This window comes from Elgaria multicarinata, chromosome 2 (assembly GCF_023053635.1).
Source record: "Elgaria multicarinata webbii isolate HBS135686 ecotype San Diego chromosome 2, rElgMul1.1.pri, whole genome shotgun sequence".
Lineage (NCBI taxonomy): Eukaryota > Metazoa > Chordata > Lepidosauria > Squamata > Anguidae > Elgaria > Elgaria multicarinata.
In genome coordinates, this window is record NC_086172.1 from 81,545,671 (window position 1) to 81,565,402 (window position 19,732).

The window sequence follows — 19,732 nt, forward strand, 5'->3', positions numbered from 1 at the left end:
AGTTTGGCATGCCTAAACCCACTGAAATTGTGCAGTAGAATATCACTATGCAGCATGACTCTATGGCTGCAATCCGGGCAGGATCTACACTTCTGCTTTAAAACGGTTTATAACAGTGGTGACAACTGTTGAGGCCCAGGACACACTCCATATACAGTTTTCAAACCGTTTTCAAAATGTCATATCCTGTTTCATGTAGCTCTGGCCACAGGGCGTTCTCTGTGGTGGTCCCCCATCTGTGGAGTACCCTCCTCAGGGAGATACCTGTATTCCCCCCTCCCCTTTCTTGGCTTTGCAAATAATCCTAAAACTTTTGAATTCCAACTTTCAGAGTAGTTATGTTGGTCTATTGAAGCACAACAACCAACAAATTTATTATGATACAGGGTGAGATTTTTCCGGAGAGTGATGGAGTTTTACCATGCTGCTAAATTGTAACAATTGCCATAGAGGTAGCTGTGTAAATTCGTTAGTCTTTAAGGTGCCCCAAGACTCTTTGGGCTCCAATCTCGGAGCCCTCTATCTAGCCAGTGGCTATCCTTTAGGATTGCGCTCTTTGACTTTGTTTATTCCATTCTGCTTTGGGGGGTGGGCTGAGATTGGTTTATCTGCTACTGTTATTTAAAGTTATTTTGATTGCACTCATGTAACATTTATCTGGGAATAAGTTCATTGCACTCAATGGCGCTTACTTCTGAGTAGATTCGTATAGGATTGCAGTAATAATATAGTTTTGCTTTAATACTTTGTAATCGTAATAGTTGGTAATTGTTGCTTTACTGATTGCCGTGTAAACCAGTTTCGGAGGGTGAATACCTTAAAAGGTGGGATGACCTCGGTGGCACGGAGTGCCTTCTACAAACTCCGGTTGGTGGCCCAGCTACGCCCCTATCTAGACAGGGATAACCTGGCTTCAGTTGTCCATGCTCTGGTAACCTCCAAGTTAGATTACTGCAATGCACTCTATGTGGGGCTGCCTTTGAAGACGGTTCGGAAGCTGCAGCTCGTGCAAAATGCAGCGGCCACATTGATTTCGGGAACCAGAAGGTTCGACCATATAACACTTGCTCTGGTCCGCTTGCACTGGCTGCCTGTATGTTTCCGAGCCCAATTCAAGGTGCTGGTTTTGACCTATAAAGCCTTGCACAGCTTGGGACCACAATACCTGACGGAATGCCTCTCCTGACGTTAATATACCCGGTCACTATGTTCAACATCTAAGGTCCTCCTCCGGGTGCCTACTCCGAGAGAGGCTCGGAGTGTGGCAACGAGGGACAGGGCCTTTTCGGTGGTGGCCCCCAGACTATGGAATGATCTCCCTGATGAGGCTCGCCTGGCGCCAACGCTGCTATCTTTCCGGTGCCAGGTTAAGACTTTCCTCTTTGCCCAGGCATATAGCGGCACATCTTAATCACCCACATGTTTAGTTTTTTAACGGTTTTTAATGCTTTATGCGTGAATGTTCTGTGTTTTAGAATCTTAAATTTTGTATACTCGTTTTAATCTTAATTTTAGAATTTCTGTAAACCGCCCAGAGAGCACTGGCTATGGGAGTGGTATATAAGTGCAATAAATAAATAAATAAATATATTAGATAATCAGCTGGAAATGCTGACCGATTGAATGGTCTTAAAGGCGGCAAAAAGAGGGAGCATGCTTCGCTCTTAAGCATTAATCCACCATAGAGAAGGAAAGTTAGACAAGCAGCTAAATGCAAAGATACTGAAAAAACATGTCTTTTTCTATCTTTACCATAGAGATAGGAAGATTAAGTAACGATGAGAGCAGCTTCTAGAGAGCTGCCCATAGGAATTGATGGAGATATCCAATATTTTACCGTAGCTGAGATTGGGAGGCAGGTGTCCCCACTAGAAAAACAAAAAGTTGCGGGAAAGAGGTCTTATTTAGATTGAATGTGGCTTTTTTGTTTTGTTTTAAACGTTTGAAAGTGCTGCGTGGTGCGTTGTGGCTGCATGCACAACGTGCGGGAGTTGTTTTGTATGGGGATTTTTTGAGAGCAACCCCAAACTTCAACCTCACCTCTGGCCTGCAATATTATCAGTGGACTACTCTGCAGGGCTGCCATACGCCACGTTCTAAGCCGCACAGTCACTACTATATGTGGGCAATGGAGTGTTGTTGCATTAGTAGGGCTGTTTTTCCAACGCTTAAATGCTAACAATATATTTTTTCCCCCAACGCGAAATGAGTCCTCTGTTCGAAAGCGCGTGAATTCCTCTCTTTCTTGCTATCTTTCCTGAGGGCAGCCTTCACTTCTACCGCGGGGAAGTGTGTTAAAATAGCGTCCAGTCAAAAACTCGGAAACTCTCTATCCGAACTATAAGCCCATTCGCTCAGCCATTGAGAGTCTACGGTCGCGGCCACCGCACGGGAGCTTCCGGTGATGCTCTCTCCTGCGCTCCCCCGGGTGGTTGCGCGGTCTCCATGGGGACAGGCGGCGGCGGCGGCGGCGGCGCGAGGTGAGTCTAGGGTGCACAAACGGAGCTGGAGCGGCCACGAGGCTTTCTCTTCGCCGGCTGTCGTCGTGCAGCGGCTGTATTCCGGAGATGCGTTTCAGGGATTACGCTCCCCTCTTACTTAACGCGGGGGAAGAGAGGTCAGACGAGTGTATATTGAAGCCCAAGCGAGGGGAGCGCTTGGCTTGGCGGGGCAGCTCGTTTGACGGTCACAACCCGGACCCAAAGCCTGATCATCTGCAGGGTCAAGTCCGTGAATTTTGATTCCCCGGGACTGGCCTGGGATTCTGCGTTTCAAGCCTTTCCTCAGGTGCTTATGACCATTTGGCCTTCGTCAGGTAGAAATAGGAGGCAAATCACCGGCAGCCTTTGTCTGTGAAGTAGTTCGTGCACTGGAAAGTAAAGGCAATGCTAGGCCAGAATGGCTGACGATGGATCTCGTCTCATTTCTATAAAGAAAGCAAAGAGCTCTCATTCTTTTGTCCCCTTATAAAACCCTCTGCTTCATCGATTTCCTTAGCTCTTCAGTGCTGGGCTGTTTGTGACATATCCCAGATTTGTGGCGCACTTGCTAGGGGGTAATTAATTATCCATAGCTTGTCTCTTTTTCACCATTATTGTGTTGCTGTCCTTATTCCCTCCCATCCCCACGCTTCTGCAGGTTTGGAGTCTCGGCTTTAAGGAGTGATGAGTGATTGCACTGGAGGAAAAATCTGGGACCACTCTGTAGTATGAGCATGAGCTGGCACTGTTTGGGATGCAGACATTGAGGTCCCACAACTCTAGGCAAGGAAGATGCTCCAGACCAGCAACTATAGCCTGGTGCTCTCCTTGCAATTCATACTGCTGTCCTATGACCTTTTTGTCAACTCGTTCTCGGAACTGCTGCGCATGGCTCCTGTCATCCAGCTTGTGCTCTTCATGTGAGTATGGCAGGACAGGTTACGTGTTTTTATTCCCTTTTAGAACTTACTTGGCTTTGTTCTTAAAACAGGACAAAGTAAATATAGGGAGACCTGGGCCTTCAACTCTTTAAAATAGTTGTAGAGACTAGATACCTTGTACGGTAGTAAAGACTAATGCTCTGTATAACTGACTTGGAGTTGAGATATTTACAACAAGTTCTGCAGCATGTTCACTTAGAAATAAGTCACTGTGTATAATGGGATTTGATCCCTGTTAAGCATGCTTAGAATTGCATTCTTACCCTGCAATCCTAAACACACTTATTAGGGAGTATGCTGCACTGAACACAGTGGAATTTATTTCTGAGTAAACTTGCATAGGACTGTACTGTTAATTTCGATTTTCCTTGGATAACTGTCATTCAAGAAAACTTGAAAGAAGACAAAGCCAGAGAGGGGGTGAATAATATGAAATGATAAAGTAGAAGTCAAAATATCAAGGCAAGGCTTGTTACTCTAATATTAAACTATGTAGAGGCTTTCTGCCATCTCAGTAGATAATAGACTGTGCTGGGTTGAATGATGTGTTAACAAGGGTGTTGCTATATAGTTTTTTGTTTTTATCTTTTTCTCTATGCATAGTAGCTCAGTAAAGATCCTTATGTAAAGATCTATGCTTATATGTTACACAGATTATGACAATAAGTGAGTAGCAGGGGGGGAAATAGAGCTAGATGCAAGCTAGTAGCTTGAGTTGACAATTATTCCCATGACATTCTTCTAGCAAAAGCCTTGAGGATCTCCTTTCCTCAGTGATTGGTGAAAGAATCATGTCTCATTGGGAGGATGGGTGGAAGAGACTTCAGCAGCTATTTTAATGTAACAGGTGATCACTATTTGCAGTACGGATAAGGCATTCATCAGTCTGTCTCATTAAAATCTCTCTTTTCCTGCAGCATTCAGGATATTGCCATCCTCTTCAATGTCATCATCATCTTCCTCATGTTCTTCAATACCTTCGTCTTCCAGGCTGGCCTGGTTAATCTTCTGTTCCACAAATTTAAAGGCACCATCGTTTTGTCAGCAGCATACCTTGCTTTAAGCATATTTTTCCACATCTGGGTAATGGTAAGGCAGGAGAGGATTATATTTGGCTCATAAAAAGAGAGCTGTTCATACTGGGTATTGAGGAAGCCCAAATCCTGAACACAAATAATTAGGCAAGCATATAACATGTTGAGACATTCTTTACTTGCATACTTCTCCCCAACCCAATTCAGTATTGTGTAGCTCTGTTTAATGTGTTTGTGTTTGTGTGTTTGTATGTATTGGTACTTAATAAAAAAAACCTAGTATAGCAATTGAAGGAATGCTGAGCAAGAATGGTGGTGGATAGAAGAACCAGCTTTCACCTGAGGTTGCTAAAGAGTAGTAATGTTAACATAAAAGTATTTTGCATTGTTTTTGTAAGTTGCTTTGAGAGTTTATTTGGCTGAAAAGTGACAAATAAATTAGGGGCCATGACAAAGGACTAGGTAGCTATACAAGGGACAGAAGACAACTCTGAGAAACCTTTGCAGACACTGCTTCCAGATTTCCAGGCCTATTTCCAGAGCCATGGCCTCCTTTTCAAACCACCAGAGTGTCTTAGTTTTCTGCACCAGGTACCAGTCATTGTGTGCAGAATTTGTAAAACAAAAACTGCCTGTTGGGCGGGCTGGGCAGTTCTAAGGTATAAAGACTTAATTGTACAGTTGGTTATCCTTCCCTCTGCACATTTAACAGGAACCACTAGGTCATCAGATATGTTATCTTTTTTGTGCTATAGCAAGCTCTTGGCCTGGTGTCCTGTCTCCAGTTGTATGAGGACATCTGCTCTGGTGTGGTAGTAGTCTTATGCATGAGAGTTCTGTGAGAAGTGATATGAAAAGAATTGGATTAGATGACAAAGAAATCTCCTGGCATTTAAAAAAATGTCTAAAATGAACTAAATTGGAAAGAATCCTGTTATAAACCAATATATCATCACTTGGCAGCACAGCACCACTACCCCATTTGCTAAAACAGCTTTAAAACTTTCAGAATTTTATCTATAAAGCTAGAAATCCACATTGACATGAATCCAGGAAGCCATTCAGTCTTCTTCTTTTCTTTTTATCTTCCCTGACCAAGATTTGCCCCATGTCTGCTCTGTCCTCTTCTTTTGCCAGTTTCAAACAAGCATATTTTTGTTTTATTCTTGATGGGTGTAGTTCACAATGTGGTCTTTGTATCTCACTTGCCTTGGATGTCTTCTGCTGACCTTAATTAATTATCTTCAGTTATATGAGTCTGAGATCCATGCAAAATGATGGGCCTTGCAATAATTGTATCAGTTGTCATTTAAATGGCCTTTTAAGGTCTTCCTAATGTTGAATTCATATGATAATATAGCATGCTAAGTACTCTCAGTTAATATACTGTGTCATTTGTCACAGTCTGCCTCTTTTTGGTCTTTATAAATGGCAGCCTTGCGTGTACTTGTGACTGTACATCTCCTTTCCAATAATTTGGGGAATGGTTGTTAATCTTTGCTTGACTTGCTTTATTGGCTCTTATTTTGTGCTGGTGTGGAAGTTATATAGTCAGCAGCTCTTCCTTTTGATATGCATTTTCTCCTAATTTCCTGACTTCTCTGGTTCTTTCATTGCAACACATTTCATCACTATGCTTCACCATACTGAGTAGATTCCAGGGGCTGCAGGGCGGGGAGGAAGGGAAGGGAATGTCGAGTTGTGTGAGAGGAAGTCCACTCACACAGTATTGGATGTAGCCACATAATTTGGGGTAATTAAAGGGAAGGAGGGCAGATGTATTTGGAGTTACTGATTTGTAAAAAAAATGTGTAGAAGTTGCCTTGGAGCAGTAGTTTTTGAGCTTTTAGCTGTTAATTTTCTGAATTTCCCATCATAAGGGCTAAGATGTTGTTACAAGAGACTGTGAAATGAAAATGACATGATGTATTTTTAAATGACAACAAGATGCTGTGATTTATTATATGTCCAGTATGGCTGGTTGGGGAATGCTGCGAGTTTTCTTGACTAAGCATGGATAGGTTTCCACCCTAAGCTAAAGAAAGCTCCCAGATCCAGCAGAGAACTCCACAGAGGACCCACTCAGGAGGGAGACACAGAGTTTTCTCAACATGACATGCCTTCTGATCTGGTGGTCCTCTTCCCTTTGTTCTTCACCAAACTCCTTAATGGAGAATGGAAGGGATCAGCCAGACAAAAGTCTACCCAGTCATTTGTTGCAAAGTTGTATTTCCTTTTGTCAGAGGTTATGGAGCACTTGAAGGTGCCCACCACTGATGATCCCGTAGCTGCCCTTATATCCAAATCTGTTCTTGTAAAGGAAGGTAATGAGGCCTTGACTGACCTTGCTGAATGGAAGTATGAAGCAAGACTCCATCGAGTTCACAAGGCCTTGGCCATCAAAGTGGCTGCAGCTAATTCCATGACTGAACACATGTCAGTCCTGTAGATATGGACTTTGTTACTAGACGTTCCGTCCAAATCCAAACACCTTTGAGTGGACCTTTACAAATTGGCGAGGGTGGCATTGTTCTTTAACTGTTCCTCCATGGACTGAATTTAGTTTTCAGCCAGGGCCATAACCTCCAATGTAGTAGCCCAGCCTGTGGCTAAAACACTGGGAGGTGGATCAACAGTCTAAGGCCACCCTATCCACCATGTCTTTTCTATGGGGTAAAGTTAGGAACTTACGAATCTCCCTTATACTCTCCCAGTATTGTTGACACTGATTGGCAGAGGCTCTCCAGGTTTTTTCCTGCCCTGCCTGGAAATGCTAGGGATTGAACCTGGGACCTTTTGCATGCAAAGCAGGTGCTCTATCACACTGAGCTATGGCCCCTCCCTCAAAGTCGTTTCACAAGTCTTCCCCCCTCCCCCAATTTGGTGGAGTCAAAAGTCAAAAAGGTGCTGTTGTCCGCCTCAAAGAAGGAAAACTACAAAGCTAAGAAAGTGCTCCCAGCCCTTTAATTCCAGAGGGCTATCCTCCTTTTTCCAGCAAAGCAGGCTCTTCAAGAGCTAATGGTCATCCTACAGTAATTTTTCCAAGCTGTCCTCAGCCAGGACAGGTCAAGAGGGAAAGCAGTACTCCGCATGAAGTCACCTAACCCTGTGTTGCGGGTTGATTGCAAGTCGTTTGGGAATTGATCACCCTGGACAGGTGGGTAGGTACTTGAGTCAATCAAACTGGACTATGCCCTTGAGTTCCATTTTGTCTTCAGGGTCAGGTTCTTCCCAGCTCCTGTCTCCAAGAGCAGGGAGAAGCACCCATCAATATTTTTAGCCATTCTGCACCTGCTGGACATAGGTGCCATATAGCCCTTACCTCAAGCAGAGAGATCCTCAGGTGCCTTCTCCATCTTATTCACAGTATCCAAACAGAATGGACATTGGTGGGTTATCCTGGACCTGACATTAATGAACACGTTTCTTCGGTATTGGAGATTCCAGATGGAGACTCTCAGGTCTACAGTGAAGGCTATCTTGGTGGGAGGCTACCTGATCTCCATCAACAGAAGCCTTCCTCTGTATTCCCATCCATACCTCCTACTTGAGGTTTCTCTGCTTCTCTGTATGTGTTCCCTTCCTCCTGCATTGAGAACATTGAAAGCACAGGTGCTGATGGCAGCTCCACATTGGCCTGGTCAGCCTTGGTCTATTAATCACAAGGAACTTGGCACTTATCCTTTGTGGAGGACCCCAGCATGCCCGGATCTCCTATCTCAGATCAACTGTTCCATCCAGATCTGCAGTGACTCCACTTCTGTGCCTGGAGGTTGAACAGCAACAGCTCCTAAATAGTGGATTGTCAGAGAGGGTAGTCAATGCCATCCTAGCTTCTAAGAGGTCCTCCACCAACAAGATCTATCAAATGATGTGGATGAAGGTGATGTAGGAGGAATAACATCCCTCACCTCTAAGCAAAACATCCAGAGTTACTGGTTTTCCTGCAGCCAGGATTCCCATCAGCTGTTGGCCCCCAAAACACTGAAGCACCAGCTAGCTGCACTGGGCAGCCTTCTGTGCACATGTCCCACCATTCTTTCATTACATTTCTATACTGCCCAGTAGTAAATTTTGCAAACTCTGGGTAGTTTACCAAGTTTTTTAAAAAAAATAATAGAATATTATACATAGTATAAAAACCATTTACATACAAACATATAAACAGACAACACATATGTGCACATACACACAAATATCTAAGTGATTTTAAACAATCAACAACAGGAAAATCCAGGATCTGACTAAAACTTTATCATATGCTGCCAAATGCATATGAATGTTTTACAAATCCTAATATGTCTCCCAGTCTTTCCTTGTCTCTATCCCAAATAACTTAATTTGCTTATTTTTCTCTTCAATCTCCCATCCCCTTTACTTTTTGTATTGTTTATCCTTTAGATTGTATGTCATTATAAATTGTGAACTGCCTTGACAAAGATGGCTTACAAGGTAGTTAAGTAAATATGAGGTCTGTGATATCAGTGGTGAATGCCTCACTAGAGATCAGAACTTAGGAGTCTAGGGATTTAGTATGCCATCTTTGATGAAATTAGATGAAGCAGTCTAGCTTGGAGTAATGTTTGGGTATGGGTGCTTTCCTAGACCTTGCTTGCTCAGGCAGCGGGATTTAAGAGGATTTTCTGGGGCCTGTTGTTGGGAGCTAGAATAGGTCTGGGTGTTCTGTATAAAGCTGCTGATCCGATTAACCTTTCTGTGCTCCCTGAGCTGCTCCCTACTGCTCACACCCATTCCATGTGGCGTCTGGATGCTTAACCCTTACATTAGACTTGGAAGAACCTGTTCTGATTGAACATGAATTTTTAGGAACGCCTGAATAGAATGAGTGATGCATCTTTCTCCCTTATGGCTCAGGTGCTTATGAGTTAAGGTGCATCATGAAACCTTAAGGAAAGGTTCCTGTTATGACTGATTTTAATATGAATCTGTTTGTGCATTTATCTTTGGAAAACTTTGTTTATTCATACAGTACCAAAAGTATAGTCCTCCAGTAGTTATTAAGCTTGAAAAAAATATGTGGGAACAGTTTCTTGAGTGAGTTGTAGGAAAGGGGCACACCATTTAGTGAGCTATTGCAGCACGTTTTGTCTGTATTGCAGAGCCTATCTAGTTCCTCCTGAAAACTTTTGAAATTGGTGCTTAATTCATAATGCGTAGGCAAGGGCAATGCCAGGCAACTCCTTTTCCAAATGGGCTTGAGTATGGCCTGAAGTATCCATTCTCTTCAGGGCTACATATTCCTCACCCAAATGGACCAGCTTCTACATACCAATTGAGCTTGTGTACTTTTGGTGCCTTCTTGCTTTCTCCTGTTGCTGGATTGGGGTGGGGGTAGGTACGTGGTCATGAATCATGGAGATGGTTTCTTCCCTCAACACAATGACACTGCCCCCATCAAGCTTCTAGCATATTTTCCTAATGCAGGGATAGCCAACCTGCTGCCCTCCAGATGTTTTAGGCTAGCCCTAGCCAGCATGGTCAGGGATTATAGAAGTTGCAGCCCCAAATATCTGGAGGCACCAAGTTTCCTCTGTTGCCTATTCCTGTCCTAATGAATGGATCCTAGTTAGAAGTCAGAGCTTTCTCTCCCAATTCTCAGCCATTCCAAGAATACATAGACATATTTACCAGGAACTTCTTTTTTCTTCCACAAGTGGAGCATAGATTTCCGCCTACTTTCATGATCTATATGATTAGGCAGATGTATTGGCCAGGACACTGAACAATGATTCAGTAGTCTGTTGTGTTTTTGTTTTGCTTTTTATGACCTGGTCTATGCCGTCACTTCAGTTTAGTGAACATGTGCAATTCATGCTCATTACAGTTAACAAGTGAAATGCTATGCTTCTCTATTCAGAAATAAATCTACTGAATTCAATGGGGCTTTCCATCAGATAAGTGGGTACAGGATTGTGCTCTAAATTAACACTAGGGAATAACAGCCCAAGCTGAGGGAGGACCAGATACTCTAACTATCTCTATCCACTTGTCCCTCTTCTAAATTCTGTCCACATGCTCCTATTGCCATTATCTGTATATATATTGGATTAAAGATTCCCCAGTATTGGAACCTGTAGCATATTCTTTATTCCAGTATGCAAAATGTCATGTCTTACTCTGGGTATGGATTCTGAACTATATATCTTTTAAGTCCCTGGCAGAGTTACGATTCTATGATTCTCATCCATTCTTCTTCCTCACCAGCACATTTGTAAAGTTAATGTTAGATTACACACACAGTGAAAATAGTATAGCTCAGGATCATAGCTCAGTGAGAGAGCACATACCTTTCATACAGGTGTTCACAGGTGTCATCCCTGGCATCTCCAGGTAGGACTGAAAAAATTCCTGGCTGAATTCCTGGAGAGCAGCTGCCAGTCAGTGTCAACAATGCTGGGCTAGATAGACCAGAGGTCTGACTTTGTATAAGACAGCTTCTTATGCTCCTAAAATAGTCTGTCATCAATTATTTCCTGTCCCCAACTCTATTTTTTAAAAAATAATTAGTTGGAAAACTAGATGTTGCTCTTTGACTGCTCATGTAAACTATAAAATGGTATTCACTTTCCAGTGCTTATCATTTCTTCCCTTCACAGCAAGGATTTGTGGGAAGCAGAAGCAGATTGGCCAAGGATTGAGAATGGCAGATAGAAGAGAATCAGGCAGAATGGGCTTTCTTTTACTGAAGCAGCAAGTACCAACTGAAGTTCAGAAAATATACAGTGATAGGGAGTTCTGCAAATCTGAAGCTGCAGTGGAAGAAGAGCTGCAGGCTCAGAACTTGAGACTGTTGTTGCAGGAAGAACAGTTAATATCTTCTTTAATGTTTCATACACTTCTTTTCCACAGAACCTCCGCTGGAAAAATTCCAACTACTTTGTGTGGACAGATGGGCTGCAAGCCCTCTTTGTTTTCCAGAGACTGGGTAAGTGTTAGGTTGTTTCACATTTTTCCTCTGTGCCATGATCCTAGGCAGAGCTATAGAAGTTATCAGGGAGGGTGGCACAGTCTGTGTTTCTTCACAGAACCCATATGGAACAGGAGGAAGGTTACAAACCTAGAAAGCTGCTTTATACAAAGTTGGACCATCTAGCTCAGTATAGTCAACCCATGGGCACTATCCTATCTCTGACACCTTTCTCAGCTCCCTCAAGGTGCCCTCCTACTTTTTTCATTTTTTTAAAAAATAACAGTTTCTTATTAGCAGCTGGGATTCCTTTAAAGCAAAGTGAGGGGCCCCTATCTGCTCCCATCTTCTTTTCCCACGAATGCCTCTTGACAACACATGGGCTCAAAGACATTCTTAGGATATAGCAAGTAGCTGCAGGCTGAAGTCTTAATCTGCATGCCCATTTTGTGGTGGTGCCCAGGACAGTTTCTCAAATTGCCAAATGTGCCCACAGGCTCAAAAAGTTGGCCTACACCGATCTACACTCACTGGCAATTAGGGTTTGGAGAGCTTGCTGAGCCCTGCGAGCCTTTGCCGAGTGCTCAGGAGGCTGCATGAGCCTCCTAAGCCCCTAAGCGCATATTCTGGGGTCTCCGGAAAGTGCGCAATCCCCCCAGCCATTAGTGTGGCCAGGGGAACTGTGCACTTTCTGGAGGCCCCAGAAAGCTTTGCCATCCCCCCACCCCGTGCCAATCAGACCCTTAAAGGTCATCTTAATGCAAGGAAGGAGTGGGGGGAGAAACGTGATTTCTCCAAGGCTGGGGAAATCACATATTTCCCCCCTCTGCTCTAAAGGCGGCCAAGGGGAATTGCGCACTTTCTGGAGGCCCCAAAATTTGCACTTTTCCTTCTCCACTCTAATGCCCTGCAAATCGGGCCTTTAAGGTTCCCATCAGCTGGAGTCAGGGGAGAGAGAAACACACGATATCCCCAAGGCTGGGGAAATTGCACATTTTCCTCCCTCCACTGGAGGAAGAAAATACGCCGTTTCCCCAGCTTTGGGGAAATTGTGTATTTTACCCTGCTGTGTTATTTTGTTGGGTATTTTCCCCTGCTGCTTGCCATTAACACAGTGGGGAGGAAGGGGACAAAGGGTGTGCCATGACCTGAAGGTCAGAGTGGACCCGTGTCTGAGTGCTCTTGAAGGCTCAAGAGCACTTGGGCATGGGTCCCTCCTAGAGCCAGGTGGGTCTGCCTGGGCCAGTGAGGGCTGGACAAAGGGGCATCCGTCTGCTACCCTCACAGACCCAGGTGGATATTCTGTACAATGCTATTGGCAATGACTTTCTAGGATTTCAGAAAGGAGTCTTTCCCAGCCCTACCTGGAGATGCCAGAGATTGAACTTGGGGCCTTTTGCATATTCATTAGCTAGAAGCAAGAAAATGCTTTGTTTGCAGAGTGCACTGACCAATCTTCTTGGAAGCTGGAAGTTTGCTCCTTCCTCTACAGGCAATGGTGAAGTTTACTGAACGTGGTAGTTGCAATTAAGTACATAGAGATGTGACACGTGCTGGCTCTTACTTATTTCTCATTGGTTGCAGTGGCTGTACTCTATTATTACTTCTACAAGAGGACAGCTGTGCACCTGGGTGACCCTCGTTTCTACCAGGACTCACTTTGGCTACGGAAAGAGTTTGCTCATGTTCATAGTTGACAACTGCTTTGGAGTTATCTGGAACAGAGTTCAATCTGCTGGGATGTCAATGAGACCTTACCAGTATCTTACAGCACATTTCCCCTTCCACAATTTGTGTCCTAGAATCTGGTTCTAAATCTTTTACTGTCAGATGACTTCATTCCTTTTCTAAGGTCAATGCACTTCAGATTTCTCATCAATGAAACTGCGGTTCTGGGTTCTGGTCTGTGGATTCCATATTTGCTGCTACATGCTTCTCAACCTCCAAGCACTCCACATTCTTCCTTTCAGTTCTGAAAACTGCACTCTTTGGAATTGGCTGCAACCTTACTGAGGAACAATCTGAAGTGCCAAATGGGTTTGGCTGAGAACTCAACGACTAGCAATAGCACAGTTTCCTTCTGGGAATATTCCCTTATGCTATGTTACCCTCCGTCTGACAAAAGGGTCTCCTGCCTTCTTAGTACCACTGGCAGCATGACTAGGTGTAAAAGGACTATGCTCTAGCTTTGCAGTATTTGGCCTGGGCAAGTGTACTCTCATTGACTTGTTAGCTTTTGTACTTGTGTTTTTATAAAGTGTGAGAAAATAAATCAGCTCTTTTCCAGAAACCATAGTGTGATTATTTTGTAGTATTCTTTATCCAAGTCTTGATGTTACCAGTCCAGTGCCCTGTGTGTGTAACCCTGTTGATCTTAAACTGAACACTATGCTTTAGTAAATTTCTATTATATCCAATATCAGAGAAACAAATTGATTCTTTCATTGTGCTGAGTGCAATGCAGGTTAAGACAGCCAAAATCACAGAATGTGCAGGGGAGGGGGTGGTGAGCACAAGTTTGCTTTTAAAACACAATATCCAGGAAGCCTTCTACTCTAAAATCTGTGGTAGAAGACTTCTAAATGTAGTATAGTTGTGTGTGTGGAGGAGGGGGGAGAATTTCCTATCAATACTATAATTAATAAAACGTTATGGAGAGTGGCATGCCTTTGATGGAAACATAAGGATGAGAAAAGTATTGAAACAAAGATGTGGTTGACTAATATCTAAGTAAGAGGCCAGTATAGAACCTCACTCTGCCAATTCCTGCAGTAGTTGTAGTAACTTTTTATGTTGCGCCCATTGTTGGATCTTGGAGGCGGGGTGGGGAGCTGCTCAGCAAAACCCTTCGCTGAGGCTCTACAACGAAAAGTACCGCAGTCATATTATTTGTTACAGTTGTATACCGCCCCATAGCCGAAGCTCTCTGGGCGGTTTACATATAAGGAGAAAGGTGCGGGAGAGGTCACAGGGTGGAAAAGCAAGGCCTTTGGCCCGAAACTGAGGTTGCAACACGGGACGACGCTTGCCCGTAAGAAGCCCAAGGGGCATCCCGGGCATCGGAAGCGAGTGTTTTGTTGTTTCTTATGGGCGCGGGAGCGAAGCGCCTGCGCTTATTCTTCCCTGTCCTCCTCACAGCTCACCTGGCGTGAGAAGGGGCGGGGCTAATGGTTGCCGTAGGGGCGGGGCGATGCCTTCCGGCCTCAGCTTTCCGGCCTGGGCCTCTGCCTCAGGAGGGCGCAGGCCCGCCGCGACTGTCCCTTGTGGTCTCCCGTGGAGCTTTTTGCCACTCTGTCGTTCTACTAAGGCGTTCAGCATAAAGACGCCAAGGACAGCGCGGCTCCACTCTCCCGTCTGTTTCGGTCAGATGTCGAAAGTTTCGGCTATGCGCGGTGGAGGGCCCCATGGGGCCAGAAAACCTTCTCCCTACCTCTACGGGTGTGAGGCGGTACCGTCCTGACTTCCGTTTCGTGAGCGCTGCCGGAAGTGGGTTTCCTGCGTAGCGGTGTCCATGGAGATGGAAGATGGCGCCTCGGAGTAAGTGGGACTCGGGAGTGTGACGGGGCCCCGGTGGCTCCCGGCACTGTGGCCGAACTGAACGTCGTGAAATGCGGTCGGTCAGCTCCGCCAGGCTTCCTCCCAGAAGGCTGGACTCCTCCTCTCCCCCTCCCGCCCCCAGCGTCCACTACCCCACCTCTGGGGCAGCCTGAACGAGGAGCAAGAGCAGGCGCCGGGTGCCGCTGGAGGCGGCTGCAGACATCTGGCCCCATCGCGCCAAGCGCTGCCCCGGCGAAAGGAGTGCAAGAGGCATTGCTGAGAGGCTGGTGGTGCAGTTCTCCTGTCGAGGCCTTAGCTAGCGTGAAGACCCCGCACTTAGTCATAGCGTCAGGGGTTGGTAGGCTCAAGACCGCTTCATGCTGATCCCCCCTTCCCTTTAACCCAGTGTTGCAGCAGCTAGGTCATTCTAGATCCTGGGCTTAATGGCTTTATGCAGTGGGGTTGGGAGGGGGGAGCTTTAGACTGCCATGTGTATTACTGAAGATGTGAAGCACACAACGCTTCTCTTCATTTCCAGTCACCATTCCATGCTTTGCAACTGCCTTTATACAAATCGATGGTGTGACCATACTTAGAATACTGTGTATAGTTCTGGTCACCATGCCTAAAAAAGAATATTACAGAGCTGGGAAAATCCAGAAAAGGGCAACTAAAATGATTAAAGGGCTGGAGCATCTCCCCTATGAGGGACGGTTGCATAAACTGGGATTGTTTAGCTTGGAAAAAAGGAGGTTAAGGGGAGACATAATAGAGGTGTGCACCAGTTGCTGGGTGGGCACTGTTGCACCATGTCCTACCTTGTTGGTCCCTGGCCGATGGCTGGTTAGCCACTGTGTGAACAGAGTGCTGGACTAAATGGACCCTTGGTCTGATCCAGCATGGCACTTATGTTCTGTATTTCTGATAGAGCAAAATAAGAAAAGAAAAGTTTCCAACCTGATTAATGAAAAAAATATGGCACATATGGAGTTTTCCACTTTAAAATGACTTAAATCATAGCATGTTCATGACTGTAGGGATGAAAAGGAGATTGTTTTTCTTGCCCTGATCACCTACCACTCTGGGTGGTAATTTGGGGTGGGGATGGGGGAAGCTGGGCTCTGGACTTCAGGCCCAAGATCAGGCCTAACTACACTGCTTCTGTAACCATCTCCTAGTGACACTGTCAGGATGGCAAAAGACTGGATTTTTGCACACTTTCAGTTAGTTTTTACTGGTGGCATGGGGATTTTAATCTTTGTTTCTGATAGTGATCTTGAAATCTAAATTAGCGTGGAATCGAAGAATGTGACCTTGAGTGTGGGGAAATACAAAAAGAGAGGGATTGTCTGTAGCAAGTTCCACATCATGTGCTAAGGAGTCTATTTGCATAAGCGAGACTTGTATTCTGTGCTGTTGCCTGGCACATACAAATTTTAGCTGGCAATGGTCACGAAAAGCTCTTATGCTTCATCTAGCAACATCTGTCACCTCAGGGAGCCTTGGTTTCCACATGGACATCCTTAAGTTAGGCTTCATTTTAAACATGTTTTTTGTTGTTGTTGGCTCAGTTCAGAACTAAATAGAGATTGGTTTACTGCCACTGGGTTCTCAGTGTTCAAAACTGTGACTTTTTATTAATATAGCACCCCTGGAAAGTTTGCTCTGTTGTTCTTTGAGAGAAGATGAGGGTAGAACAAAGAAAACACTCCCATATATTAATGTTCTGGTTTCACTTCTTAGATCGCCAGCTCTCCTCTACCCCTCTGGAAATTCTGCTGTTCCTCAATGGCTGGTATTATGCCACATATTTCTTGCTGGAGATCTTCATATTTGTTTATAAAGGTGAGTCTTGGCTACAGGTCTAGGATAGGGGAGGGGGATGTATGGGGAATGTCTGGATTCCCTCTCTGCAGAAAGGGTTGGGTGTTTTGTGGGTTTTTTTTGAGGGGGGCTGTTATACATCCTGTAAAGCTCACCTGAAGAAGCTGAAAAGTAGAACAGGGTGAATGGTATATTTCCTGATTCATTCTCAGCCTTAGTCACTGATTGCTTAAGGATTGAAGGCTTTTGCAGAACCATTGTTGTGAATCTTAACTGCTGCATTAGATGTTAATCAGCATCAACCACTCTTCCTTTTTCAAGGATCATAGTAGGTGGGAGAGGCACCCGGTTTTGTTTTTCTCTTGATAGACGTGGCCATTTGTCTACCTCCCTAGGACTCCTGTTGCCCTATCCCTCTGCCAATCTGGCTTTGGACCTAGTTATGCTTTTCCTCTACCTTGGGATTGAAGTCACCAGGATATTTTTTGGTGAGTATCGAAGAACGAATAATGCCTCCTGAGGAGCACATTATTCATTTATCATTTAACTACGGGTGTCTGATGACACTTCACTGATAAGCTGCTTCCACCACCTTATGTAGTACACCAAGCAATCAATAGATAAAGTCTACCTCTCCTACAGCAATGTATATGTAGGGGTCTGAGTAGCACTGTGGAGTAGACTGTAAATGTGATTGCTGCTGACAGTATCATTTCAAGGCCTCTTTAGCCTTCCCACTCAGCTGGAAGGGATCCCTCTAGATCTGGGGTGAGCAACTTATGGCCTTCCAGATGTTTTGATCTACAAGTCCCATCAGCCCTAGCTACCATAGTCAGTAGTGAAGGGTCATAAAAGTTGTAGGCCAAAAGTTCTGGAGGACCACAACTTGTCCTCCCCTGCTCTAGATAAAATGGAAGAGGATGATGCCCCCAGGCCTGCCCCACCTGGAAAGTGTTTGTGTTATACTTCTTAATTTAGAAAAAGGTTTGAGCCAAGATAGCACTAGGTGAAATGGGATGCAAATATGAGATCCATCCAGTCTAGCTATACCTCCTTACCTGGGACTAAGGGGGAAGTCATAGTATGTGAATTTCTACAATGCAGCATCCCATTCCTTGATCTTAGCTAGGATTACCCCTGACAAATAGATCATGTCATATCCTGTCCTCAAACCCTTCAGTATTGTGCCTTTCTTGCTGAATGTGTTTCACTTGTCCCATTGTGTGTATGGCAGGCTCAAAAGGGAACCTCTGTCAACGGAAAGTGCCACTTGCCATCAGCCTGGCACTAACCTTCCCAGCAGCGGTGATGGCAGCCTATTATCTGCTATTGCAGACCTATGCGCTGCGTCTCGAGGCGATCCTCAATGCTATCCTGCTTCTCTTCTATGCAGTTGAGCTGTTGCTGGGTATCCTCACCCTGGCCGCCTTCTCCAGGTACTTTCCTTGGATATCTTTTGGGTATTTTAGGAAAATACTTTTTGTGTGTGCATTGGAGTTGTGTTTTTAAAGACAGTGGCTGGCTTCCTTTCCCCATGATTCTGAGAAGCATTAGAAAAATCGATATTTCCAGTACTCACGTTCTAGGAGAGGCAGTGTTCCTCAAAATTATGCAAGGATTAGGTTATTTAGTATGTGGAACTAAGGAGAAAAGGCTGAGGCAATGAGTGACCAATGTTATGGTGCTGAGGAAGCAAGAGTAGAAAGGGACAGAGGACACTGCCTTATAAAATGCCAGATTGGCCACAGCTCTCCAAGTTTGAGACAGAGGTTTTGCTAACCCTTCCTGGGGTTGCCAATGATCAAACCTGGGACCTTTTGCATACAAAGCAAGCACTCTTGCCAGTGAGCTACAGCCTTTCTCCTTGAAGTAATGATGGGAATGTGAAACAGTCTGCAGTATCTAACACAGAGAATAAAGTCTAAAGACTTCCAAGCATTATGCCTAGCTTTGTTGTATGCATGCTGGGCTACTGTTTCTCTGTATGTTCTTCAAAATGGTATCTGCATACCTCTCTGGCACCAGATGAGTTTTCATATATTTGTTGTGGCTCTGGGTTTGTTTCCTCAAGCAGAGGGTTGGTAGAATTGAGATTCAGTTTCTTACTGCCTGCCTTGAGTAAGGTATTTGGGCTCACCATTGCTAATATCTTCACCATATATCTTTTATTTTCTGCAGTCTGGACTCATACTGAGAATCTGCCTGGGTGGAACTGTGTGCTCTTCACATACGAGAGAGAGAGGCTGCATGAACCCTCCATTTCCATAGCTGGGCTAAGATGAGGTTTGGGGTCCAGTTCTGTGGGCAAGCTGAAAGAAGATTCAGCCACACTCTTTGCTTCAGATACATTCACGTGGAGGGCCATCAGCAGTGTTTCCAATCATGAGCTAACAGGCCCAAAAATGCCCCAGCACATCCCCACCATCACCCTTGTATTCCTTCTAGAGGATGATGGTTGATCTTTTCCAGCATCGCAGCTTGGAAAGTTGACGCTTGCAAGTCAGAAAAATGTGGACCTAATCAGTAGATTTTGCCTGCAGCAGCTGTGTCCTTCAGATTCCACAGAGTGTTGCATTCTGACGTGGACTCAAGTCTCTAGCAATGTGTGCAGTGACTCTTGGTAGACCATCTTTGTCTGACCCTACCTAACTAGCTGTTACCTCCTAAGCCCTATCCCTGAAAGGGAGTGGGGATGAGGGCAGGAGGCCTTGTGCCCCTGCCCTGACACAGTGTTGTGGTTGTGTGTTTTGGAAATTTGTGATACTTGGTTTTCTACTGTATCCTTGGAATAAATATTTATTTTTCAACTACTGTAGCCATGTGGAACTTCTAATTAGCTAGCAGTGCAGAAGACTGTAGTGCTTTCAGAAATAAGCCCTACCCAGCCTATGAAAGATGCATATATGCTAAGAAAGATAAAATCATCTAACTGCACAAAAGGATTCAGCAGGGAGCTCAAGGGCAAATTGGGCAGCAGTAGTAATAGGC

At 44.7% G+C, this 19,732-nt stretch overlaps 2 protein-coding genes across 2 annotated transcripts; both read left to right on the forward strand.

Annotated features, from left to right (window-relative positions):
* Positions 1–2,439: 2,439 nt before the first annotated feature.
* Positions 2,440–13,673, forward strand: TMEM138 (transmembrane protein 138). The gene is made up of 5 exons (XM_063116995.1): positions 2,440–2,480; positions 3,139–3,400; positions 4,339–4,510; positions 11,326–11,401; positions 12,968–13,673. The coding sequence occupies exons 2-5, from the start codon at positions 3,273–3,275 to the stop codon at positions 13,078–13,080; spliced, it is 489 nt and encodes a 162-aa protein (XP_062973065.1). The 5' UTR covers positions 2,440–2,480; positions 3,139–3,272; the 3' UTR covers positions 13,081–13,673.
* A 933-nt stretch (positions 13,674–14,606) lies between these two features.
* Positions 14,607–19,551, forward strand: TMEM216 (transmembrane protein 216). Its single transcript, XM_063116996.1, has 5 exons — positions 14,607–14,920; positions 16,664–16,765; positions 17,140–17,232; positions 17,979–18,180; positions 18,923–19,551. Exons 1-5 carry the CDS (start codon positions 14,908–14,910, stop codon positions 18,936–18,938), a joined length of 426 nt encoding a protein of 141 aa, XP_062973066.1. The 5' UTR covers positions 14,607–14,907; the 3' UTR covers positions 18,939–19,551.
* Positions 19,552–19,732: the final 181 nt, after the last annotated feature.

Bases quoted from the DNA above. Each gene is read 5' to 3' on its own strand.
- TMEM138 (XM_063116995.1), top strand. From the start codon at position 3,273: ATGCTCCAGACCAGCAACTATAGCCTGGTGCTCTCCTTGCAATTCATA. The intron at 4,511-11,325 runs GTAAGGCAGGAG...TCTTTTCCACAG, and splicing joins TTTTCCACATCTGGGTAATG to AACCTCCGCTGGAAAAATTC. The intron at 11,402-12,967 runs GTAAGTGTTAGG...CATTGGTTGCAG, and splicing joins CTTTGTTTTCCAGAGACTGG to TGGCTGTACTCTATTATTAC.
- TMEM216 (XM_063116996.1), top strand. The intron at 16,766-17,139 runs GTGAGTCTTGGC...CTACCTCCCTAG, and splicing joins CTTCATATTTGTTTATAAAG to GACTCCTGTTGCCCTATCCC. The intron at 17,233-17,978 runs GTGAGTATCGAA...TGTGTATGGCAG, and splicing joins AGTCACCAGGATATTTTTTG to GCTCAAAAGGGAACCTCTGT.